We start from the raw sequence: 27,400 nt of genomic DNA, 5'->3' as shown, positions 1-27,400 counted from the left end.
TTCTATCTGACATAAACTATTATCTTCTGTAGATGCTTTGTCCCTAATTTTTATGTACAGTTTATCTGAGGATTAAAGTCGTCTTCTATGAGCTGCTGGGTAGCAGCTGGTAGTGCTTTGGATGCCTTTCTAAGCTTTTCCTTTTAGAGAAGCCAGAATATAAAGGATTATCTCTGATTCATTGGATATTGGATTTTACAATGTGGTTTATTCACTGATGTGTGGGCAGTGCTATTTTATTAATTGCTATATGGAGTGATGTGCTTATATGGGGTGGTGTGCTTTTAATGCAACCTTTTCTGTATTCAAACGCAAATTCCACTGTCTTAAGTTGTGTATAATATGTTTGTTTTTACTTATTTTTCAGGTATTTTCAATTATACAGCTCTGGAAAAAATTAAGAGACCACTGCAAAATTATCAGTTTCTCTGGTTTTACTATTTATAGGTATGTGTTTGGGTAAAATGAACATTTTTGTTTTATTCTATAAACTACTGACAACATTTCTCCCAAATTCCAAATAAAAATATTGTCATTTAGAGCATTTATTTGCAGAAAATGACAACTGGTCAAAATAACAAAAAAAGATGCAGTGTTGTCAGACCTCGAATAATGCAAAGAAAATAAGTTCATATTCATTTTTAAACAACACAGTACTAATGTTTTAACTTAGGAAGAGTTCAGAAATCAATATTTGGTGGAATAACCCTGATTTTCAAGCACAGCTTTCATGCGTCTTGGTATACGCTCCACCAGTCTTTCACATTGATGTTGGGTGACTTTATGCCACTCCTGGCGCAAAAATTCAAGCAGCTCGGCTTTGTTTGATGGCTTGTGACCATCCATCTTCCTCTTGATCACATTCCAGAGGTTTTCAATGGCGGTTCAGGTCTGGAGATTGGGCTGGCCTTGATCTGGTGGTCCTCCATCCACACCTTGATTGACCTGGCTATGTGGCATGGAGCATTGTCCTGCTGGAATAACCAATCCTCAGAGTTGGGGAACATTGTCGGAGCAGAAGGAAGCAAGTTTTCTTCCAGGACAACCTTGTACTTGGCTTGATTCATGCCAAAGCTGCCTGATTCCAGCCTTGCTGAAGCACCCCCAGATCATCACCTATCCTCCACAACATTTCACAGTGGGTGCGAGACACTGTGGCTTGTAGGCCTCTCCAGGTCTCCGTCTAACCATTAGACGACCAGGTGTTGGGCGAAGCTGAAAATTGGACTCATCTGGGGGTGCTTCAGCAAGGCTGGAATCGGGCAGATTTGTCTCTGTGAAGGACGCATGAATCAAGCCAAGTACAAGGTTGTCCTGGAAGAAAACTTGCTTCCTTCCTTCTTGCTTCCTTGCATTATTCGAGGTCTGACAACACTGCATCTTTTTTATTATTTTGACCAGTTGTCATTTTCTGCAAATAAATGCTCTAAATGACAATATTTTTATTTGGAATTTGGGAGAAATGTTGTCAGTAGTTTATAGAATAAAACAAAAATGTTCATTTTACCCAAACACATACCTATAAATAGTAAAACCAGAGAAACTGATCATTTTGCAGTGGTCTCTTAATTTTTTTCCAGAGTGCTCTCTCTCTCTCTCTCTCTCTCTCTCTCTCTCTCTCTCTCTCTCTCTCTCTCTCTCTCTCTCTCTCTCTCCTCTCTCTCTCTCTCTCTCTCTCTCTATATATATATATATATATATATATATATATATATATATATATATATATATATATATATATATATATAAATTAGTGTGAAGTTCTGTGTGTGTGTGTCTATATATGTGTGTGTATATATATATATATTGTGTGTGTGTATATGTATATATATATATATATATATATATATATATATATATATATATATATATATATATATATATATATATATATATAGATATATATGACACACACACACACACAGCTCTGGAAAAAAATTAAGAGACCACTGCAAAATGATCAGTTTCTCTGGTTATATATATGCAGTGCCTTGCAAAAGTATTCAGACCCCTGACCAATTCTCTCATATTACTGAATTTTTAGTGAGTTTAGTGGCTGGGAGTGGAGTAATGATGCACCAGTCAACCATATCAAGAGCTCTGCATAACACTGGCCTGTATGGGAGGGTGGCAAGGAAGCCCTTACTCACAAAATGCCATTTGAAAGCACGTCTGGAGTTTGCCAGAAAGCATGAGAGTTACCCAGCTGCGATGCGGGAAAAGGTTTTGTGGTCAGATGAGACCAAGATAGAGCTTTTTGGTCAAAACTCAAAGCGCTATGTGTGGCGCAAACTTCACACTGCCCATGCCTCAAGACACACCATTCCTTCAGTGAAGTATGGTGGTGGCAGCATCATGCTGTGGGGATGCTTCTCATCAGCAGGGACTGGGCATCTTGTTACAATTGAAGGAAGAATGGTTTGAGCAAAATACAGGAAAATACTGCAAGAGAATCTGCTTCAGTCTGCTAAAAAACTGAAGCTTGGGAGGAAATTCACCTTTCAGCAGGACAATGATCCCAAGCACAAGGCCAAAGCAACATTGGAGTGGCTCAAGAACAAAAAGGTGACTGTTCTACAGTGGCCCAGTCAAAGTCCTGATCTCAATCCCATTGAGAATCTGTGGCACTATTTTAAAATTGCGGTCCACAAACGTCGTCCAATCAACCTGAACAACTTGGAGCAAATCTGCCAAGAAGAATGGGCCAAAATCTCTCCGACACTGTGCAAAGCTGGTACATACATACCCCAAAAGACTTAAAGCTGAATTGCAGCAAAAGGTGGCTCTACCAAATATTAATGTGTGGGGGTTGAATACTTATGCAAGCAAGATATTTCAGTTTTTTATTTTTCTTAAAAATATTTCCCAACATAAAACCAATGTCACCTTACAATAATTGATTTTGAGTTTAAGTGTTTTAAAACAAAAATATCGAACAGAACGAAATTTCAATGTACCGTTTATAATTCAGTAATATAAGAGAATTGGCCAGGGGTCTGAATACTTTTGCAAGGCTGTGTGTGTGTGTGTGTGTGTGTGTGTGTGTGTGTAGTTCTGTCTTCCTGATGTGTATGTATTTGTAATTTATAAATAGGAGCAGTATACTTGGAGGGTGGTTTAGAGGAGGCCAGACAGCTATTTGGACGTTTGCTGTTTAAGAATGAGGTGATTTTTTTAATTAATTTTTTTATTCAATATTGACAATGTTAAAAATGCCCTTCACTTGGAAGATGGATGATGGACTTTGAGGTATTCACATATTCTATACATAACTGTATTGCATTAACCTCTGCCCATTGATGGTACAGACCACATACTTTAAGAATCTGCCTTTACTGTATAGAAAGTGCAATTTGAGGTATTGTTTGATTTTTTGCTGTTAAGTGTTTTTTTTCCCCCCGGTAGTGTCCAGTAGAAATTATAGCCACTGAACAAATGGTTAGATATATGTTTTGTGTATATGTTTAGCTAACCCACCCAGGAAGAAACATAATTTTATCCACTTCTGTGACCTGTAATGTATTCTTCATATCTGAGTGTAATGCTATAAAAGCCCTGTGGTAATTTTACACTTACGTATTAATACATTGTTAAGACTGTCGAGCACATCATCCTACTCTTGGGATACAATTTGAGTATGCATATGTTTTGCATACAATTACACCCTGCTCTTTGAGAGTTTTGAATGGATAATTGACTTCCACTGTATTTGTGCAAATAATGAAAAACCTTCTGTCGTGAATTGATTTGCCTTTGAAGGGAATGAAAAACAGTTGCTGTCATGACACTGTTTTATATTTCCCTTTAGTTGATCCCTTAGCTCTGCTAAGTTAACAATAAGCATATCCTGTATTAAAATTGAAACTGTTTTATTTAGTGTTATTTTATCTAGTGAAAGACAAGGTTTAAATAGCTCCCAGGAGTATTGAATGGTATTTTTACTGTCTGCAGGACCTGAGGGAAGTATGGCTTAATTATCCGCAACATCCACTGCAAGTAGGTTTATTTAATTTTTTAATTCTTATTTTTGTGCTTCTGTATTCACAGCGGAAATCATTAAATTGCTTTTTTTTTTTTTTTATGTAGATTCCCTGCTTAAATGCTAATAGTATTCTATCCCGAGGACTGAAATCTATGGCTAACTTTATTTAACTAATGTTATTGCATTTCCGTCACTGCTGGCCTTTCAGTGATTTAAAGTGGAATTGTATCATTGTGCTGCAAATTCCAAAGTACTTGTGATGGCGTGCCTTGCACTACTGGTTGACTCACCTTGCACTTTCTGGCCTCTGTATGGAAGGACAATCTTTGAGTGTGATGATCAATTTCCCCTAAAAGTTTGATACTTTAGCAGAAGTTGAGTATTATTAAAAAAAAAAAAGTTAAAAAATAAGCAATGTTCTGGCCAGATCTATAGTGAACAGAGAAAGCCCACAACATTAAATACATTAACATTGTTGGGATACTTGGTGAAACTGAGCTCCCAGGAATGGAAGTAACTGCTTTATAAAAGAGTCAGTGTGTGATATTAGCTACATGTTCTGGACATTACAAATTAAACAGCAATAGCCACATCAATGGTACACAAATAAGAGGTTTACAGTATCCATTTCTGAAAATTAAGTACTGTTTTGTTTTTTTTAAACAAACTACATACATTATGTACACCTTTTTAATACATGACACTTAAGAAGAGCAAGAATACAGTACATTATTGCTCAAATATTGCTATATAGCTTTTATGTCCGTATTTATGTTATTTAAAGGTGCAGGAGCCCAGCACTGATAGACAGCTCGTTGAGACATCTCCAGTCTTACAAAAGCTGACGGAATTTGAAGAAACAATTGGAGTGCTTTTTACCCATGTTCGTCTCCTGGCTCGCGCTTTCACGTTACGTACAGTGGGATTTAATCATCTGACGCTGTAAGTATGAATGCACACAAAACAGCGGAAAACCCCCTTTGTTTAATTGTCAATTGTAATACCTCTTTTAAATATACACTATGTATCACATTCAATTGACATGTGTCAGCTAGCAAAGCCAGTTAGTTTTGAAGGAGAAGGACCTGAAATATATTCACTGTTTCAAGTTAAGACTCATTTTATATGTAGAATATAGTAGAGGGAGATATATAAACTTATATCCATCCCATGAGAGGCGAGATGGTTTTTAAAAAGGTTTGTTCTGATTGTGAGTGGGGTGAAATCTGGCATTTCACATGAATATCAGGGTCTACACTAGCTCAAAAAATCCAGAATTTATTCAACTTCCAGTTTCTAATTTTTCTTGTTGTTTAGAGAAATGTATTTCACTTTATTAAGCCAATTTCTTATTGATGAGACATTTCCTACTTTTGAAAAACATGATTCGAGTTTAGGCCGTGCTGGGACAGCATGTCAGGGCAAGGATGTCTTCCATTTTCATGAATTAAATATTTATAAAAATGGGTCTATCTAAAGGGGAACAAAAAGCAAAAGTACTTCTTTTTGGCAACGTGTTTTGTGTGTTTAGAATTAATTCCATCATTGAAAGTGAGCAGAGAACTAGCAGGATGAATATTTTAGTCATTGCAGTTTGACAAAATTGCTTGTGAGTGTTTCAGAAGGAAAATTAATCAACACCTGCACACTTGCCATGACCTGGACAGTCCCCAGTCCCCCCCGGAAGGTTTATTACACCACCAAGACCCTGCCTAGATCATGTCTTCCCTCCAAACTGGATGACTGAGCGAGAAGGAGACAGATCAGAGAGGCTATCAAGAGGCCAATGGCAACTTTGCAAGAGCTATAGGCGTTCATTGCCAAGACTGGTCAAAGTGTGCATGTGACAACAATATCCCAAGCACTCCACAAATCTAGCCTGTATGGTAGGGTGGCAAGAAGGCAGCCATTACTCAAGAAAGCCCACCTTGAACCCCGTTTTGAAGTATGCAAAAAAACACTCAAACTGCAGATTCTGTAGCCATGTGGCAAAAAGTTTTGTGGTCTGATGAAACAAAAATTGAACTTTTTGGCCTAAGTACAAAGCGTTATGTTTGGTGCAAACCCAATACAGTGCATCTCCCAAAGAACACCATCCCTACTGTGAAGCATGGTGGTGGCAGCATCATGTTATGGGGATGTTTCTCATCGTCAGGGACTGGGGCACTTGTCAGGATAAAAGGGAAAATGAATGGCGTAAAGTACAGAGAAGTCCTTGTGGAAAACCTGCTGCCTTCTGCAAGAAAGCTGGAACTGGGACAGAAGTTCACCTTTCAGCATTTAAACAACCCAAAGCACACAGCCAGAGCTACACTGGAGTGGCTAAGGAACAAAAAGGTAAATGTCCTTGAGTGGCCCAATCAGAGCCCCAACCTAAATCCAATCGAAAATTTGTGGCATGACTTGAAGATTGCTGTCCATCAACACTCTCCAAGGAACTTGTCACAGATGGTTCTGGCACTTCCCTTTTGTGCTGTAAGTCATTAGATCCTTTTGCATGGAAGGCATTGGTTGCAAGGATGTGCGGTTCTTTGATGGACCCAGATTCAGTTAAAATGTGTTTGCCCACTAACGATGGGAATGAGAATGTAGAGATGGGAGCCCAGCTAACAAGATTTAAGTTTTTGCAGTTATCAGGCTTTTAAACACTGTTATCCACACCTGTGAGCAGAAACTGAATCGATGAGAGCAGAAACTGACCCAAGACTGTCACAACTACTGGAAGCAGGCTGATCTTTGGGATACAAATTGACACCATGTAACAAAATTATTATTATTTTTTTTTGTTCCTGGGTAGTAAGTGTTATTTCCTAATTGCTTATGCCTCAAAAGTATAGAAAATGGCTATTATTCCCCACAAACTTTGCTTTTGTGACCAGGACAGTGATATTTCAAAATATCACTATTTCCAATGGGAAAAATGGGCAAATGTGTGTCTTTTCGTTCACATAAAGTCAGAAAAAAACAACATATGAATCCAAATTAACATGTATTTATACTAAAGTAATACAAAAATGACTACAAAAGATTTAGAAGTGAGTAGTTTTTCGAGATTTACGATTATACTGTATTTTTAAATAACACTTACTACCCAGGAACAAAAATTGTGTTACATAGTGATATTTGTGAAACTGCAACAACTGTTGTAATGACTGTAATGTGTTTTAGAAAAACATTTTTTTACCAGATCTGCACAGGCCTGTCGTGGTGTTCGCAGAACCAGTTCGAGCTGAGCTTGGCGTAGCCCTTTTTTAGGCAGAATGATATTTAAAACTAAAAAGACCTATTTGATTTTATTTGATTGTATTTTTACTAAGCATCGAACTTTCTGAAGAGAAATAATATGTTTTAAGAATTTTGGTCTAATAAGAAACATAATATTTTAAACTACCAAGTGTTTTTTTCTTGTTTAAGGCTCTATTGTAATACAAACAGATTGTAAAAACAGGAGCAAGCGTTTAATTTAATCAAGTTAAGAATTAGTTCATTTTTCTTTCTCCAACTAAACAAAAAATCTTCTAGTCATTACAATATGCATTAAATTAAATATAAATGTTTAGTTTATATAAAGGTTTTTACTGCTGTAAAAAACCTGAACTGTTAGGTTGGAATATTAAACAAAGTATAAACTGTATTCAGTAATTTTAGTTCACAAACCTACAGAATAATAGCCTTGCCCTTATCTGCTTGCAAGCAGAGAGGTACTAGATAAGGAAAGTTCTTTTTGGCTGTTTTTGCTTATAGTCCGCAGTTTTGAATCCAGGGTCTTTCTGTGATAAAAGGATCTGGCAGTCGTGCCGAGCATTCCACAAATTAGGGGAGCTGTGTCCAGTATTAGTTATTATCAAGTAAGTAGCAACTTTTTTTTGGGAGGAAACTAAATTAATGAGGTGAATTTGGAGAAGTGCTTACAGTGGTGTTTCATATTAATAAAAACAATAGTCTTGGTGTCTGAATCCTGCTTGAGCAGGCATCTTAGAAACAGAGAGGTCAGGCATTGTCCGAGATTGGTACAAGTTAAATAAGGCTGTTATATTTAACATGTTTTATTATAGCCTGAATTTAAATGAAAGTAACTGAACTGACCACTGTATGCTTATTCAAAGGCAGTCTTTGTCCAATACTTTAACACACATTTGCATATGAAGTTAAACTGACCCATTGACAACAAACTGAAAAAGTAACATAATATGCGGCCAAGAGGTTAATGGAATTAAATAGATCTGGTGTTACATATTAAAGACATCTCTCATATATACACATATACTTGTATTGTATTTGGTAGCAAGGACCCTGTGAACTCATTTCACCTTTTCGGGAAAGGAGGGGTGAAAGATAGTGAACCATGGGCTCACATTCAGTTAATTTTGAAAACAGAGTTGACCGGATCCTTCTATACAATTATTATTAACTCAAAAATAGGAACTGTCAAGGCAGATTGATGATCAGATTTAATTGGGACTTCTGATGTATTCAACAGAGGGAAAATCCTATAAAAACCAAGGTAAAACCCCAGTCAAGTATCGCGCAATACTGGAGTTTTACTACAAGTTGTGTAGTCCAGGCTCTGAAAAACTGATTTCTGTTTGGTCGTATTCACAAGTCTCTGCCTTTTGAAGACAGATCTTATTTTTTAATATATCCTACACTACACTACACTTCCATGTACTGGAAGGTAAGTGCATATTTGAATTCAATATCTCTTTTATATTGATGCATTGCTATAAGGTATAGAAATCATCATATTTTAGTCTTATTTGTGATTGATATATATATATAATTGTATATATATATATTATATATCTAATATATATACATATATATATATATATATATATCTATATTATGATAAAATAGTATATATATATAAATATATATATTCTATACATGATATATATAGATATATAGATATAGATATATATTAAATAGAATGTTCTAGAATTTAGCAGTGGGTGTTTTTTTAGCTTTTTGCATTTTATAGCCTAAGAGCTAAATATATGATAACCATATCTATATTACTGTTTACTGTATTGAAGGACTAATGCTGTTAAACCTGTAAAGGCCCTGGAAACACCCAGGCTGGCTATTAGCAGCGATCCAAAGTAGCTTGTAACTACTCGACCCATTTAAAGCATTTAATAAACCGAAAAGAGCACTTGTACTGCTCTGATTCATAAAACTTAAAATTAAATGAGTCTGTGTGTTTTTCTTGATTATTAAAGTCATCTGGATACGTTGTAAGCCCAGTGCACAAACAAAACCACTACAGGAGTTTAAAACATCTCTGTCCTCCTTGAACGTCTCCCCTGAGTTTAAGAGTGTGCTCGGAGCATGTATATGTGTGTATGTGTATGTGTATATACATATATATAATGGTTATTCCTGCAAAAAAACCTGACAAACTTGACAGGACTTGAACAGTTTTGTAAAGAGGATTAGTCAAATATTGCCAAATCTAGGTGTGCAAAGTTGGTAGAGACCTATCCCAACAGACTCACAGCTGTAATTGCTGCCAAAGGAGCTTCCACCAAGTATTAACTCAGGGGGGTGGAGACTTATCCAATTCTGATCTTTCATTTTTGTATTTTTAATATATAATTTTTTTCTCAATAAAACCTTTTTTCCCCTTAACAGTGTGGAGTATGGTGTGTAGATAAGTGGAAAAAAATCCTCATTTAAATGCATGAAACTGAGGCACTGAAACAACAAAATGTGAAAAAAGTTCAAGGGGGTGTAGACTTTCTATAGGCACTGTATATTACCTGCATATATCAAACAAAACACTTTATAGTTACTAGCATTTGTAATATCCACCTTAACCCTAAAATAAGCAACACACTCGCATGGATGGCCATCCTCATTTCCTGGAACAAGCACACATTTCCCAAATGACGTTTGTGGTTTATGTTCTGTTGAAACACTAGAGAGCATGTTTTTTTCAATATCCTGCCTATACTTGTATAGAATTGTCTGCATTATATTTTGGCCCATTTACTGTTATAGATCATCTGCAGCATGATCCTTCATAAATTGAACCTACTCAAAAATGTATTTATCAAGCCATGTAAAAATGTATGTACTGGTACATCATACTTGAATCCAAGGGAAAACCATATAAAACCCTAACTCTAACCCTTCTCTTAGTGTGTTTATTTTATAGTGTGTTATAGTTATCTTTAGAATGTTGTTTCTAATTTGTGTTACAGAAGCATTAAAGATAATTCAGTCTGTGTTTTTTTAAAAAAAAAAAAAAAAAAAAAAACTTTTAATTCTGTGCTTCAAATGCTTTTTTTTTTTTTTTTTTTGTTCTCTTTAGTGGCCACAATCAGAGGATGGAATTCTTGGGTGACTCAATAATGCAATTGGTTGCCACAGAGTACTTGTTCATCCATTTCCCAGACCATCATGAAGGGCACTTAACGGTGAGGACCTGAGACTTGTATAGGACTCGTTTTTTTGTTTGTAAATTTATCTGCTTGTCTCATCAGATACACACACAATCATATATTATATTATATATATATATATATATATATATATATATATATATATATATATATATATATATATATATATATTATATATATATATATATATATATATATATGTGTGTGTGTGTGTGTGTGTGTATATAAAATTTAAAATTGATGTATATTTAATATACACTGCATGTACCTCTTAGAACAATAGTATAGCTCTAGATTAATTTTCATCATTTGTTTCAAATTTGAATTAGAGGAGAAAAACGGTCTTCAGCTCTTTTTAGTTAAATCATTCCATTCTCATCACATGTATTTCAATCAAAATGCTCTCACTTTGCAGACCTTAATGAACTGATAAAGATTATATGTATTCATTTAGCAAACAATCTTATACTAAGCAGACACACACGCATAGTACTTTTTATTATTGAGCATAATGAGTTTATTCATGCATATTAATTTGCAACTTAAGCTACTAGTATAAGTAATTTGAGATATTGACTTCATGTGTTTTGTGGAAAATCTACCAGGACTCTTCACTGACAAAAGATGACTGCTAGGATTGTGCTCATGTAACTGGCTAGAATGGTATGATTGACATTGTTTCAATGATCTTCCTGTGTCCTCTATGTACAGTTGCTGCGAAGTTCATTGGTAAATAACAGGACCCAAGCCAAAGTTGCTGAAGAATTGGGTATGCAGGAGTTTGCAATCACAAATGACAAAACAAAGAGACCAGTGGCTCTAAGGACAAAGACTCTAGCAGATCTTTTAGAATGTAAGTAAAAAGTCAATTAAAGTAAACTTCCTTTCACAAATGAACTAACCCTTTCATTGCGAATGACAAGAGGTTCTCTGCATTTAAGTGTCTCCCAATGTAGCCTAGTCATAAAAAAGCATTATTTTTCTAGTCACATTATTCAAACTGGATTTTTAACAAATTATTGTGTAGTTTAGTTTTACAATTGTAAATGCCATATGGAAGTGCTTACAGGTGAAATATATAAAAGTTTTGTAGACTTAGCCTGTATTATAGTTTTCAATGCGTTTACTGTTCTTTAAGTGTTTAAGTTTCATGCTGTGTTCTCTTATTTTCCCATATCGTAGAGACCTGCATCCTTCTGCTAAAAAAAAATAAAAATAAAATTTCCTCTCATAGCCAGTACTACAGTTTGGAATGGAGTTGCCGTCATGCCCAGGCTTCAGACGGAGCAGGTGGTTTACAAATGCTTGTTAGCAACATGGCATGACATTACAACCGAACACTGTGGTTCTGACCTCAATTGGCGCACAACCAGAGCAATCTTGAAAACGCACCTCTAGTCCTGGTATTTTAAAATTAAAATACATTTTAATGGTGTCTATGAAGACACCTACTTTAAGCCAGTCAAACAGAAGCACCTCAAAACTGTTACAGAGTCATCTTGGGTGAGGGCCGTAAAATAGAACAGAGATGGCAGGAATCTAAATTGCATGTTCATTACATCACATGGGAGGGCCACCTAGTTAAATATAGAAAGGCTCTGACGTTGGCTAGATCATCATATTATTCTCATTTAATTGAAAGAAATAAAAAAATAATCCTAGATTTATTTTTGCTACCCTAGATAAATTAATGAATCCTTCCCCTAATAATCCTACCCTTGACATTGGCTCCTCTCACAGCTGCAATGACTTCTTGCATTTCTTTAAAAATAAAATACTAGACATTAGAAATGAGATTCCACAGACACCATCTATTAAGGAGGACTCCAGCAGAATTTTATCCACAACCCACTAACAAGGCTACTATGGGAGCTTTTTCTTTTGATTACCTTACATGAACTGACAGAGCTACTACATGTTCTCTTGATCCTATTCCTGCAAAACTATTAAATATGTTCTCTGTGTTTTTAATACCCACATTTAAAACATTTTAAATGGTTCACTTTCCACTGGTATAGTTCCCTCAGCATTTAAGGTTGCTGTGGTAAAGCCTATGCTTAAGAAACACAATTTGGACCCTAAAGTCCTCAATAACTAAAGGCCAATCTCCAACCTACCATTCTTAGATAAGGTTCTAGAGAGAGTTGTTGCAATTCAATTACAAACATTTCTAACTCCTAATGGTATTTCAGAAGTTTCAGTCTGGTTTTCGTGCTGCACATAATACTGAGACCGCCCTTGTCAGAGTATGAAAGATCTGCTGATAAGCTCTGACTCGGGCTTTCCATCTGTATTATTAATTCTTGATCTGCTGCCTTTGATACCGTAGACCATTCCATCCTACTGAATCATCTTGAAAGCACAGTAGGACTGTCCTATCCTGGTTTGTATCTTACCTTTCTGGTAGGTTTCAGTTGGTCTCTATTGGGGAGGTAAAATCGGCATTATTGAAAGCTCTCTGTGGTGTTCCACAGGGCTCCGTTCTAGGTCTTGCTGTTTTCATTATATATGCTACCATTAGGTGACATTTTCCGCAGATACAGAATGAACTTCCATTGCTATGCTGATGATACCCAGATATTTTTGTCCCTAAAGCCAGGAAGTTCTTCTGCCTGGATGTTATTCACTACATGCCTTACTAACATCAAGCATTGGATGTCACAGGATTTTTGAATGTTGAATTGAGATAAAACCGAGCTAATGCTAGTGGGATCACAGAACCAACTTAAAGGAAATGTGGGGTTACATGAACTCGACCCTTATAGTTTCTCTTAAAATGTAAACTACAAATTAAGAGTTTGGGGGTCATGTTAGTTAGAGACTAATTAGCATATGTTTGTTTCATCTAGAATTGATTATTATAATGCACTTTTTTCTGGTGACCCAAAACGTGTTGAAGTTTGTTCAGAGTACTGCCGCTAGAATTCTGACTAAAACCAGGAAAAGTGAATATACTACCCCTGTTTTGGCCTCTTTACATTGGCTCCCTGTGCAGTATAGAATTGATTTAAAGATTTTGCTGTTAACGTGCAAGGCCCTGAATGGATTATAACCTAGTTATTTTTTAGGAGTTACTGAGTTATTTTCCAAGATCTTAAGATCACAGGATGCGAGGCTGCTAGTTATTCTTAGGGTCAACAAAAACAACACAGGAGGCAGGGCTTTTTCTTGTAGAGCTTCGTTTGTCGGTGAAGCTGGGACCGTTACAGCTTTCAAGTCAAGAGTAAAAATGCACTTTTATAAAATAGTTTTCTCATCTTAGTGGGTTTTAATGTAACTTTAAAATTGTTGCTTTTGTATTATGTTTATACTGTTATTTATATGGTCTGACTTGGCAGTTGTATGTGTGACATGCTATACAAATGGATGTGGTGTAATGTAATATTTTTGTTATATATAAGCTTATATATATATATATATATATATATATATATATATATATATATATATATATATATATATATATACACACACTACTATATACACCTCAATTTTTCCAGTTTTTATTGAAATTTATGCAGTTTAATGTCTCAGTGTACTCTGAAATTAAACCATAGAACAAATAAACAATTTGAGATAAAGAAATCATGGAATCATTTGTTTAACAAAATTTAATCTAAAATTTTGACTCAAAGTAGCCACCTTTTGCAGATATAACAGCCGAATACGCTTGTGGCATTCTTTCTACAATGGAAATCAAATATTGTTCGGAAAATTCTTCCCAACACTGTTGCAGAAGTTCCCACAAATGTGTTGCACTTGTAGGTTGCTTTGCTTTCACCCTTCTGTCCAGTTTATTACAAACCAGCTCGATGGGGTTTAAGTCTGGAGACTGTGCTGGCCATTAGCCTGGAGGTATGTGTTGGGTCATTATCTTGCTGTAGGATGAACCCCTGACCAACTAGGCGTATACCAGAGGGTATTTCATGGCGCTGCAAAATGCTGTGGTAGCCGTTTTGGTTCAGGGGTGCCACTTACTGTGTGCAAGCCTCTTTTTCTTATTTTGCCATCTTAGCAGTGGCTTTCTTACTGCCACTCGACCTGTCAAACCTGCAGCTCGAAGTCTTTTCTTCACAGTTGAAACTGAGACTTGCTTAATTCGATCAGTGTTAAGCTGTGCTTGAAGCTGTTGTCCTGTGAGCCGCCTATCACGCAAGCTGTTGAACCTCAGAAACTTGTCTTCTGATTCTGTTGTGGCTTTGGGTCTGCCAGACCTCTTCCTGTCAGTTTCCTCCAGTTTCCAAGTGCCTTTTGATGGTGTAGGAAACTGTACTCACTGACACCTTGGCTTTCTTTGCAATTTCTCTAAAGGAAAAACCTACACTTTTAAGGGTTATAATGGTCTGTCTGCCTTCCTTTGTTAATTGCCTTTTTCTTGCCATTATGATAGCAATATACTACTTCCTGCATTACAGTACTGTCCAAATGATGCTTAAGAGGGTGTAGTAACGCAGTCTGTTTCAACACTGCTTTTATACAGACAGAGGGTTTGTGAGTAATCAACAAAAGTGATGGGACACTTGTAGGAATTGTTAGCATCAACTTTCAAGGCTTAATTTACTTCCATTGTTACAGAACAGCTGTAAGTTGTTAACCCATTACTTGTTCCCTGAAAAAGGCATTTTTGTATAACTCTGAAATGTACATTATTTTTCAGTTTTTGGTAACCTAAACTTATTTTTTAACCTCTGGCAGTTTACCGCTTATGTTTGTACCATTTCAGGTTATTCACTAGACTTGAACTGCTTAAATTTCAATAAAAACTGGAAAAATGGGGGTGTATATATATGTATGTGTGTGTGTGTGTGTGTGTGTGTGTGTGTGTGTGTGTGTGTGTGTGTATATATATATATATATATATATATATATATATATATATATATATATATATCGGATACTTTAGAGAAATGTTTCATGACAATATATGGCGTGAATATCCTGTATATAAGTAGATGACAAATCTCTTTACAAAGTACTGTTTTGCACCGCACTAGCAGGACATATATTCATCTACTGTGTTTGCCTGGACAGTATAAGGAATTCTCAAAACCAGCAAATATAAATATAATTACTGGTAGTTGTAGGAGTTTGACAAAGACCCAATCAAAGTATTTGAACTAATAGTTTCTGACGTGTACAACGAACCATACTTTGTTCATTTCTTTTCTTTTCTAAGCTTTTATTGCTGCACTGTACATTGACAAGGACTTGGAGTATGTGCATACCTTCATGAATGTTTGTTTTTTCCCACGGTTAAAGGTGAGTGAATCTCCTTTTTTCATAACCATTTACATTATATTAATAAAATGAAAGCTCCTTCTGCTCTTGGTTGTGGTGGTAGTTTTTTTTTTTTTTTTTTTTAATGTGTGTTGTGGTACTATGTACCATTATACTACTACTGTACTTCTAATTTTGTACTAAGTTTTTACATTACATGTAAGATTTTTTCCTTCAGGCTTAAAGCATTTTAGCAGTTTACCCTTTCCTTTGGAAAGTACAACATGGGAATAGTAAGCAAATTCTTTCTGTCAATTTGTCAGAAGTGATGGTAGATTCATATGTTTACCCACTTTTTTTTTTTTTTTTTTTTTTTTTTTTTTTACTGCAACCTGGCAACTTTTTAAAATATGTTTATGAAGCATGAGTTTCATTTTTTTTTTTGCAAATCTTTGATGTTGGCCAACCAAGCATAATTCTGAGTCTGCTGGTGGGAAAAAAAAGCATTGCTCTTTGTAGGAAATTAATTGGAACTGACAGTTCTAGATTCAAAGTCCTCTTTTTATAACCAGGCTTCTTTTCTGTTAATGGAAGTGCTTTTAGTGGTCCCCTTGGAAAACAGAAATGTATAAAACTACAGCATCTGGGAGCCCCTGACCCTTTATTTATTTGGGTTGGAGTAGATTATTTTGCTTAAGTAGCTTGTGACAGAAAGTCAACATAAAGCCTTGGAGATTAATGCATGTATTTATGTGCTACATGAAGGACATAAGCGTTTCCATGTATTTGTTTCTCTAGGAGTTCATACTTAATCAGGACTGGAATGACCCCAAATCCCAGCTCCAACAGTGTTGCTTGACCCTCAGAACAGAAGGAAAGGAACCAGATATTCCACTTTACAAGTAACATATTTATATTCCGTACATGTATGTCATTTGAGTAATATTCAGTAAAGAATTAACTGATTCTGAAAAGATTTTTGCAACACATAAAGGTAGCAATGTGTCATGCCACAATGCCCTCTGTCAGGTTAAAGACACATCCAGCAGTCAAGATTAACTGTCCCTAAGACTTACCTGGTAAAGGCATGATTTATGTGGTGTTCAGGGTGAGCCAAGCAGTCAGGGGAGCACAGGTTGGTGTCTTACTTGTGCCTAGTTGTGAATCTTCACTGGGTTTCCCATGGATTAGGAAAGCAAAATTAGCAGTGATTGTTCCATCTCGCTGCGGACCCATCTCAACAGGCGCCCACTGAGCTCAGTCCGACACCTTCCAGACTGGACCCTTTTTTATACACCAGGGGCCGGTAGCTCATCTACATCTGCTGTCGAGCTCCTGAACGTAAATGAGGCAATAGATTGTGGAATTTAAAACTGCATAGAACGGACAACAATGGGCTGTTCTTTCCTTGACATATAAGAGAAGAAAATAAATTCATCCAATTACATAAACATGTGCAGGTGTAAAAGCCTAGAGCAAAACATGCATTTATGTTTTTAAGAGAGAGAGCTGGTTTAAAAGAGTCTTTAATTGTAGGAACTGCTCTTCATATTCAGACTGCCAGGCTAAGAGAGTCTTAGGTCTGTTTGTTTTCTGCTCGCTTGTCACTCGTTTCAGTAACTACAATACAGTAATGTCCATTAGCTTGCACTACACTGTACTCAATTTAATTCCGCAGATACGCTGATTTCCACACTAAGAAAGCGTGCAAATACTTCTGCATAGATCGCATGATTTCTGCACTAATGCATTTTGATAATGTACTGTATTAAACCGCCCAGATTATCGAAACCATGAACCATGTGTGTATACATACAGTTGTAGTCACAAGTTTACATAACCCAATGGAAATTCTATAATTTCTAGAAATTTCTCAAAAACAAATAATTTCAGGAAAAATCTTTTGTAGCAAAATTATTTCCGAGCATTAGAGTATCACAATTTCAGCAATTGTTTCCATTATCAAGAAGTACAGGACTCATGGTATTGTCACAACGCTCCCTCGGTCTGGAAGAAAGAAGGTTCTTTCACCAAGAACAAGTAGAAGAATTGTGGCAAAGGTTAATAACAGTCCGGGATTTACGTGCCAAAGATATTCAAAGTGAACTGGCTGCAAGTGGGACAGGGGTTTCCATTTCAACCATATGTCAAGTACTGCATTGTGAAGGTCTCAATGTTCGCAGGCCAGGGAAAAAGCCAGTCTTAGGAAAACGCCACAAGGACAGTTGCTTAAAGTTTGCAAAACTGCATTTGAATGATGGATATGAGTTTGGGTCAAAGGTTTTGTAGAGTGATGAAACAAAAATCAAGCTATTTGGTCAAGCTGATAGTTGTTACGTTTGGACAGTCTGGCGAGGCATACAAAGAAACGAACACCATACCTAGTGTCAAACATAGAGGTAGTAATATCCTTCTATGGGGCTGTTTTTCCTCTGATGGCACAGGAAACTTAGTTCCCATACATGGTAAAATGGATTCCATGCATACCAAAAGATATTGGCCAATGATCTGAAACCCTTCACTACAAAACATGGTTTAAAGCACAACTGGATGTTCCAACACAACAATTTTGAGTTGAAGAATGGTCAAACATCACTAAAGAATTATGCCAAAAGCTCATTGTCAAATATCCTAATCATTTAAAAAAGGTTATTATTGCCAAAGGTGCCTCAACTAGCTATTTATTTAATTTTCCTTGCCAGGGTATGAATAATTTTGAATTAGCATTTTTGGAGTTTTGCAACAAAATCTATTTCTTGTAACTTTTCTTCCTCATCCACAAAAACAAAACTCTTGCTATAAAATAATTTTTATATAATTATTTTTTTTGAGAAATTTCTAGAAATTATACATTTCACTTTTGACTATGTAACTTTCTTCCTCATCCACAAAAGCAAAACATTTTTGCTACTGTGTGTGTGTGTGTGTGTGTGTCCTATATATATATATATATATATATATATTATATATATATATATATTATAATTTTTAATATATAATATATATATATATATATGATATATATATAATTTAAATATAGCTATTCTATTATATATATATCAATATAATATAATATATATGTTTTTTTAGCTTTTTGCATTTTATAGCCTAAGAGCTAAATATATGATGACCATATCTATATTACTGTTTACTGTATTGAAGGACTAATGCTGTTAAACCTGTAAAGGCCCTGGAAACACCCAGGCTGCCTATTAGCAGGGATCCAAAGTAGCTTGTAACTACAACCCACTTAAAGCATTTAATAAACCGAAAAGAGCATTTGTACTGCTCTGATTCATAAAACTTAATTAAATGAGTCTGTGTGTTTTTCTTGATTATTAAAAAGTCATCTGGATACGTTGTAAGCCCAGTGCGCAAACAAAACCACTACAGGAGTTTAAAACATCTCTGTCCTCCTTGAACGTCTCCCCTGAGTTTAAGAGTGTGCTCAGAACATATATATATATATGACACACACACACACACATATATGGTTCTCCGCAGGAATTCTATATAGCCGGGTGGCCAAACATTATAGCCGGGAGCACTTTTAATGGAAAAATAAACTTGCCTTACCTTAAATGTTTAATACGACAAAGAATTTGAATAATATGTTGTCTTTCATTGAGTATATCCGGTTGCGCTTTTTTATGTTTTACTCCATTTTTCCCAGGACTTTACAGACTGTGGGTCCATCACATGCCAGAACATACACTGTTGCTGTTTACTTTAAAGGTGAAAGGATTGGATGTGGGAAAGGACCAAGGTAATGATTTTTATTTCCAATTATTTTATCAACAACAGATGAGCAAGACAGGCAGAACGGCCTCCTCTCGTTTGTAAACTTTCTTATGTTTTTATGTTCTTAAGATGGTGAGTATTATATATAAACCCAAGGCAGAAAGAATTGCCAAGGAGAACAAACTTTGTATCATGTAAAACTGTTAGGAAGAAAGTCAAGCAGAGAAATATTTTAGCCAGATATTTCAGATTTTAGTCTACCTTGCCAGCAAAAAAAAAAAAAAAAAAAAAAAAAGTGTTGTGCATATTTACGTTGTATATCTAGAGTTTATGTCCAATTACCATTAAAGAAAATACCCATTATAGCTCATAATGTAATTATTGACCATAATAAACACAATACCTCAGTAAGAACTATCGATTCTGGCTTAATCCCAAGATTCATGATGAAAAGAGATTAACAATTAATATTATGTCTGTTTAAGTAACTCAAATCAATCATAAATATGTATTTGTTATAAGACAAAGAAACCTTAGAATCCAAATTTATTACATTTATTCATACTCTGAAAGGAAGAAAAATAAAGGTTAGGCTTCATAGTGAAAAATGTATGTATAAAGAAGTAACAACATAAAACATTAAAGGAAAAATAATGCATTGTTAAATGTTAATAATAAACAGTTATTAAAATAATAATAATAATAATTAATAATAAATAGTTCATCACGCATTACGTATACATGCGCCAGCTTCCACGTGGCTAAGTACGCATGTGACAATATCAATATCATGGCTTCAGTTCAGTTACTTGTAAACACACAATATAAGTTTGAAACTTATTCTGTTGGTGCGATGTTTAAAACAAAGTCTTAACACAGCCAGCCTCTCTGTAGAAGTTAGCAATCTGTTAGTATCTCTGTGAGGTCTGTACTGTAGGCTAAAGCTTTTGTCATTCCGGAGACAGGCCATCTTCTCTGGGACAGCTTTGAAGATTACATCATTGCATCTTCGTTGAAGAACTTCGGAGTTTGAGTTGAGAGCGAGGAGATGTTTTGAAGAAAGAGAATTCAGAGAGAACCCAGAGAGTAGAGAGATAACACGATGCATAGTGTTTCCCTTGTACTGTAAACAAATCCTTGTCGGTCCTTCATTTGGTTCACAGTATTTGATAGATAGCTAGCATGAACAGGGTGTGTTAGAAATGGAATGTATCCTCCTGTTTTGTTATCAAAGGATTTTACATTTATCATTTAAACCTCCTATTCAATATAACTTTAGTTACATTTATTGGAGAAGCATACAAATTTCAGTTTCATTCTCTATACAAAATTACGATTACAAGCATATAAAACACATCATAATACATATTACATATAAAAATAGTTATTAGTTTATAATATTCATTTAAAACACAATAAACGCTTCCAATTTATTGGGAAACTTACTTAAAATAACTATTAAACTATTAACTTGTCCCCAAGTTATGTAATTTAAAAATGATTCTTAAAGCATTTTAACTAACTTTTAACACAATAATGGTAAAACTGCACTGTAGCTTGGCAAGTTTTATGACATCTTAGGAGACCAGATCTAACCAGATAGCATTTTGGAAGGTGAGCTTAAAAGAGTTAACATAGTTTGCGTTCTATCCCTTATCTACAACCTAGATCTGGTTAAGAATGTTCTGGAATCGGTGTTAACCCAATCCCCACAGCATGACACACAGACCACAGAATTAAATATCTGAGAAACGCTTATATTAAAATGAATTTAACCATGAATTTCCTTGACAAAAGTACATTTAGGTTACTACATTACCAGTCTTGGGAAGCAGTGTTTCCTCGATTTTTGGAAGATTTGCATCAAGATTTAAAGATAAAATATAATTGTATACTTAGGCTGAAATGTGTTAATATGTTTTATAACAATATACAGCCACCCTGAGCACATCTAGTACTTGATGTGCAATACCGGTTTATATTTCTTTATAATGTGCATTTTTCATTTGTGAATATGCTAAAATTATGAAATCCAGGATTATTTTTTTTAACAAGTCAGGGCTCGGATTCTGATGTTCAAATGTGTTTTTTTTTTAAATTAACAAGGTTTTATGGTGCTATTTTCTTCTTTAAAACAGTATTCAGCAAGCAGAAATGGGAGCTGCAATGGATGCCCTTGAAAAATGTAAGTTGGTTGGTGAAAATAATCTCATTACACTTTAAATGTCTTCCGTAACATTCTCTCTTACTTTTAAACATTTCCAGCTTCAATTTAACACTGCCCAAGGGAGCCAGCAACATTGCATACCCTGCCAAGTTGAATATTAAAATGTAGCGTTTTTAATGGGATACAATGTAGTTGATATTCAGCATCTACACACATTATTGGAGTCATCAAAGCATTATCTGTAACATTTTGTCATTTTACCTTGTTCAACATTTTATACTTTGTCTTAAATTGCTTGATTTGTATTGGTGTTATGAGCATTCTCTCTGTATGCTAAATGAAATAACATGAATGATATCTTGTCTTAAAAAGAAGGATGCACCCTAAATGCTACATTTAAAGTTGATTTTGGCACATTTTCACTCATTACAAATAATTACATTAACGGATAAAAAAAAAGAATGGAATTAGCATGCTTTCCCATTAACAATAATTCAGCAAGATCTATCTCGTCACTAAGTTCTTGTCCAATTGTATATCTGTCTCAATGGATGAGGTGTGGGTGCAGCTCCAGCATGTTAAAGATGTAGACACTCTGGAGACAATGCTAGTGTTTTTTTTTTTTTTTTTCCTGCAGACAATTACTGCCAGACAAGAGTTTAAAGTTAAACCTAAAAGGTCACCTTGATAGAAAAATATGTGTATTATACATACAGTTCAGTCTGGGCCTGAAATATAAGCTAATGTATCCGATTTCTGATAAAACTCACTGAATTATAAATATGAATGGATTAGTGCTATTCCATCCTGTCTTTTCAATTTATTTTTTTAAACCTCTGTCGACTTTTGGCATTTTGTTTTTTTTTTAAATCAGAGTGGCATCAGATCTTATTAACAGAAGGTTAAGCTGTTTTGTTTAACTGTATGACTAACTGCACTTATTAGATATAGTCAGATGATACTGTCTAATTATTTTTATGCTTCTTTACTACAACAAAGGTACTATGAAGGGCATAAACGGTATTGCCTTGCTGTGATACACACTGTCATGTACTTTTAGTTCTTTATTTCGTACCTATTCATTGCATTATAAAGTGTTGCTCCACCTGCAGAAATCTGGTACTTTGTTCTGTAAAATATAAAATATATCGATAGTCTCCAGAAGGTTACCAATCTTTATGAATCACAGATAAGAAATCAACCAGTTAGTTTTGAATTTAGCATCATTCTATCACTTCTTATCCTGTGTACCCTCCCATGCATAGAAGTAAAACTTGACATGTTACCTTATTCAAGATAACTTACATAAAGTGATTTTTTTGATTGATGACAAAAATTCTATATAATGAAATGTACTTTTGCTCCAAGCGCACTCAGAAGATGTAATGTGACTGTCTTTCTGCACTACTTACTGTCGTATGCTAATGTCTAACATATATATTTGCATGCAGATAACTTCCCCCAGATGGCTCACCAGAAGCGCTTCATTGAACGGAAATACAGACAGGAACTAAAAGAAATGAGACGGGAACGGGAACGGCAAGAGAAAGAGTCTGATGAGACTGAGGAGGTCAGGAAGTAAAGCAGTGATATGAAGGGGGAGCAGAAGGGTTCTGTACTTCTGCTGTTTTCTGCCACCTTGCCCCAAGGGAGAGCTAACTTTCTTCTAATAACAGATGGCAAAATGTAGAGGAACGCTTCCTGGCAACATAGTAACATTAGGTGTGTTATAAAGGTTTAAAATCATGTTGTTTTTTTATCATTGTATTGTATATTTTGTATTGTTTTGTTTTTAATTTGTCTAAAACACATTCTTAGTTGTGTAACTAATTACTGTTTTAAAAATATATGTATTTCTAAGCATCCATGTTTGTAATACAATACTGTACACATGTTTGTTTTATAAGTTGTGCCTTTTAAAAAAACAAATAAAATAAAAATAGTAAAATCTCCGGTTTACTTGAGAGATCAGTTCAGCTAATAAACATTGTGGACCGAGGAACTTGTATGCTTTTAGTGAAGTATCTGGAAGATTGTGAGGCCTCCTAATCTGTTGTCATACAGATGATCTTAATTATGCACAGCTATGATCAGCCCATGAAATAAGTAGGGCTATGATCTTTGTCATGTTATAATACACATTATACCTACAATCAGAAATAGCTGTGCTAGAGGGTACAATTGTCAATGTGATCTCATCTTTATCTATTTTATCTATTCTGTCCCACATTTGGCTACAATTTTGAAATGTTATCCAGTCTGATTAGCAGCCAAGTACTCAATTACAGATTATTTCCAATTAGACAGTTATAATAGTTTGTGATCTAGATCCCATCAGTGCATGATCATATCACATTTGGAGTGCTATAGTTTGACCGTAAAGTTGTTAGAAAAAGCTGTGCTTTCCTGGTAGGAAAACACCAGCCAAATGTAGTATTTAGTCTTTGGTATGTATTGTACATTTGCAGCTATTTAGATAATATTAAATAAGTACCAATCTATTTCAGGTCCTGTTGGTACCTTGGGTTTGTGTCCAATATTGCCTAGAAAAGGGGTACACATCTGCTTGAAAAGGTTTAATGTTGTATAGTATTTAATCATTGTGAACCCTTGATGATATCATAAAAGATTTTCAACATTATGAACTTACAGTAAACCAACATTAATGTTAAACATGTTCATTGTGTTTATATAGTGTGATATATATATATATATATATATATATATATATATATATATAAATATATATATATATTAAGCCATGTTTTATACAAAATATTGTGTATTGTAAAAAGCAACTTAATTATGCAATTTTGCTCTGCAAAACACTGCAAATGTTGTCCATTCACAACATTTGTCTGACTAAAAAAAACCCAAACAAATAAAAAATGATGACGTACTGGATGAAAATCACTTTTTTCCTGTGGAAGAATACAAAATGTGCTAGGCTAATCAATATTATCAAATATGTGGGCCATAGTTTATAATTTTAATCAATTGATGATAATGCATCTAATCATCATTTTAGTGATTTTGAATTGCCATAATATTGCATGGTAGCTCTTTATTTTTAAATGTTTTAAGCTGGGCCATATATACATATAAAAAGTGAAAACAATGGGTGATACAGGAGGGTTTTACCCTTTACATAATACATTTCCAATACACATTTAGATAGCATGTTAAAGCAGTAACAGGAATGCTAATAACCAAATACAAAACTTTAATTCAAGTGCAAAGGAACAGTCTTAACTTTTAATTTCTTACAAAACAACTGAGAATCTACACTGCTAATATTTGTGCCTTTTCAAGATTGTCTAGGCTATTCTTATCAGCTAACAAACATATCTGGAGGAAATCTAGACTGCCTGAAAATGGAAATCATTGTGTCTTCGTGGAGTTTTAAAAACATCCAATATTACCACTCAACATAAAATCTGTGGAGTTGAATTCCTTTCATTGCTGCAAAAAGAAAGTTTTGGAATCTGAACAGTTTTCAGTGTGTTTGGTAGTAATAGTTTGATCCAGCTTTGCTGCTGCTTAGTTGTGACAAGTAAAATCCATTTGGCAAGTGACAAAAAAACAGTCACAGGTACATTTTACTTTCACACTCACTGCATGGTCTATTTGCTTAAACTGGATATTTACTGACAGAAATGCTGCATGCAGTTACATGTTTCATTCTCATCACTTTGGTACACAAATATTAATAATCCTTGAGGTGAGATATACTTCTTTTTAGATACATTTAATAAACATCTGTATGTGTAAAAAATTGAAAGTATAGTAATGTACTGTAAAACCTTACTATACGTTATTTTCTAGGTATTTTTAGGGGGTCATAAAAAGGGGGGAGTGACTTATACACCGGTGTGACCTACAAGCTTTTTCATGAAATTGTTGTCTCAAAAAGGGGGGGGGGGGGGGGGTGACTTTTATAGAGTTCTTTACATTAGTCAGGGTTTATGTGTTTAATATTTCTTGTAAACTGTACTGCCAACCATGTTATGTGCACTGATTAAAAAGCAGTATTTTCCTGGTTTGTAACATGGATGCAGCTTCATAATGCTCTTCAGCATGCTGGAGGTCATTTTAGGTGTTTCATTTACAATTCTATATCTATGTTGCACTAATCTGTAGGCCCTGCATTAAGCTAGGAAGTCATTTGTTAAACCTGAGGGAAGATGAATGGTCAGCAAAATCCAAATTTGCAAGGATAATATGGGTATGACAGGCATTGTCTGGTGGAAGCAGAAAATAATATTCAGAAAGGCAGGACAAATGTGAAATGCATAATGTTTAGTAAGCTAGGACAAGTCTGTAATGAGTTTACGTCGGTGTCAATGATAAAATGTGGCATCGCCAGTCACTGCATTAAGCTTTGTTTACTTGTATTTAAAGAGATTGAAGGGACAGTAGACTAGGGCAGTTCAGCAAGCTGTAACAAAAGTATATATGGCAGGACACTGAAATCCGATGTGTACATCTGGGGCACTTGATTAAGTTGGAACAGGGAGTACCACCATAAAACTGGCATGCAATCCAACAGTAAGATGCATTGTGTGTAAGGATGCGTGTAGGTTATGATCAGTTTGGTTTTTTTTATCTCCCCTTTCAGCTGTTTTTGACATCCAGTTGGTTTTCTGTAAATAAAAAAAAAAAAACTTCACCCAAAGGAACTGGGCTTAGCATTATTACACAACTGATTTTTTTTTTTTTTTTTTTTTTTTTTAATTTTCACATTGACAAAAGTTAATTGAAGCAATATTTCATCACTTATACCAAAGTATTACACCAGGGGGTTTCAACCAAGGGTACCTGTGCCCCTGGGGGTACTTCTAAGGGTCATATGAGGTTTCACAGGATCACTCAGAAATGCACAAATAAAATGAAAGTAAGAGAAAATAATTATCTTGAATTTTTTAACAGTATTATATATTTTCTAAACCACGGTGTTTCCTTATTTAATCTATGTTTAGCATCTCGAATTGAACCGCTAATGGGGAAAAAAAAAACAGAATCTACATCCACATTTTCCACCTGTACTGCATGCGCGATTTCGATTGCGTGGATTTACACTCTGATATATAGGTGAGCAGGTGTCTGGCGATTGTGCCTAAGGAGAGCGCTCTGCACTGCTCACGATCTTTGCTGTTTTCAACTTACCGTATCAGTAAAGCAGTGTTTCTGCGTTTTTTAGAAGTATAAATGCTCCGGTAAATATCAAAAATAGTCATCGCAATACTCATATTTGACGGGGTTTGTTTATTACTGCAGCTGTATTTTATTAACAGCAATAGCGGCTGGTTGAATGTTTTTTCGGTGTTTGATACATTTCTTACGTGCAAAAGAAAAACTAAGGAAAACACGAGTCCCTTTGGATCATTTTACACTGGCTTTAATAAAAGAAGTGTATTATTGTTAGTAATTATAGTTTTATCTTAAGGTAACGTTTTTAATACTGTAAACATTTTAAATTGCACTCATTATGCTGAGATGGAAAGTAAATAGTAACGTGATAAACATTTACACTGCAGATTATTATGTATTTCATTTATAAGGACTTTGCCCAATAGATAGAAAGTGAATACAAGTGTTTCCAAAGATTCCTAAATACTACCTTTTAATTCTTTGCATCCAAAGACATGTAATTAAGTTTAAAGAATGAAGCCTACTGTTTGTTTTTCTGTATCAACAATTTGACTGTTGAGAAAAATTATATATTAAATAAACGAGGGAAAAAAAATAAATGTGTTAACCAGATTATTCTGCCTTTTATTGCAACTGTGGTACCATTCAGTGGGCAGAAATTGTAAAGGGTACTTTAGCTGAAACCTCCTGACAGAAGGGGTACGATTTCAAAAAAAGGTTGAAAACCCCTGTACT

The 27,400-nt window shown here is 34.9% G+C and overlaps 1 protein-coding gene across 1 annotated transcript in view; it reads left to right on the top strand.

Annotated features, from left to right (window-relative positions):
* The window catches only part of LOC121314209 (ribonuclease 3-like), a 50,151-nt gene extending 25,944 nt beyond the window's left edge, over positions 1 to 24,207 (top strand). The window contains 10 exon segments of the mRNA XM_041247233.1: positions 3,095 to 3,165; positions 3,952 to 3,996; positions 4,767 to 4,924; positions 10,299 to 10,404; positions 11,101 to 11,242; positions 15,566 to 15,648; positions 16,405 to 16,508; positions 19,280 to 19,372; positions 21,486 to 21,532; positions 22,966 to 24,207. Of these exon segments, the coding sequence (XP_041103167.1) occupies positions 3,095 to 3,165; positions 3,952 to 3,996; positions 4,767 to 4,924; positions 10,299 to 10,404; positions 11,101 to 11,242; positions 15,566 to 15,648; positions 16,405 to 16,508; positions 19,280 to 19,372; positions 21,486 to 21,532; positions 22,966 to 23,096 (980 nt within the window). The 3' untranslated portion in view covers positions 23,097 to 24,207.
* The last annotated feature ends 3,193 nt before the right edge of the window (positions 24,208 to 27,400 follow it).

The sequence above is a fragment of the Polyodon spathula genome, chromosome 4 (assembly GCF_017654505.1).
Source record: "Polyodon spathula isolate WHYD16114869_AA chromosome 4, ASM1765450v1, whole genome shotgun sequence".
NCBI lineage: Eukaryota > Metazoa > Chordata > Actinopteri > Acipenseriformes > Polyodontidae > Polyodon > Polyodon spathula.
Note: the sequence above shows the minus strand (reverse complement) of the source record. Positions and strands in the feature narration are given on the sequence as shown.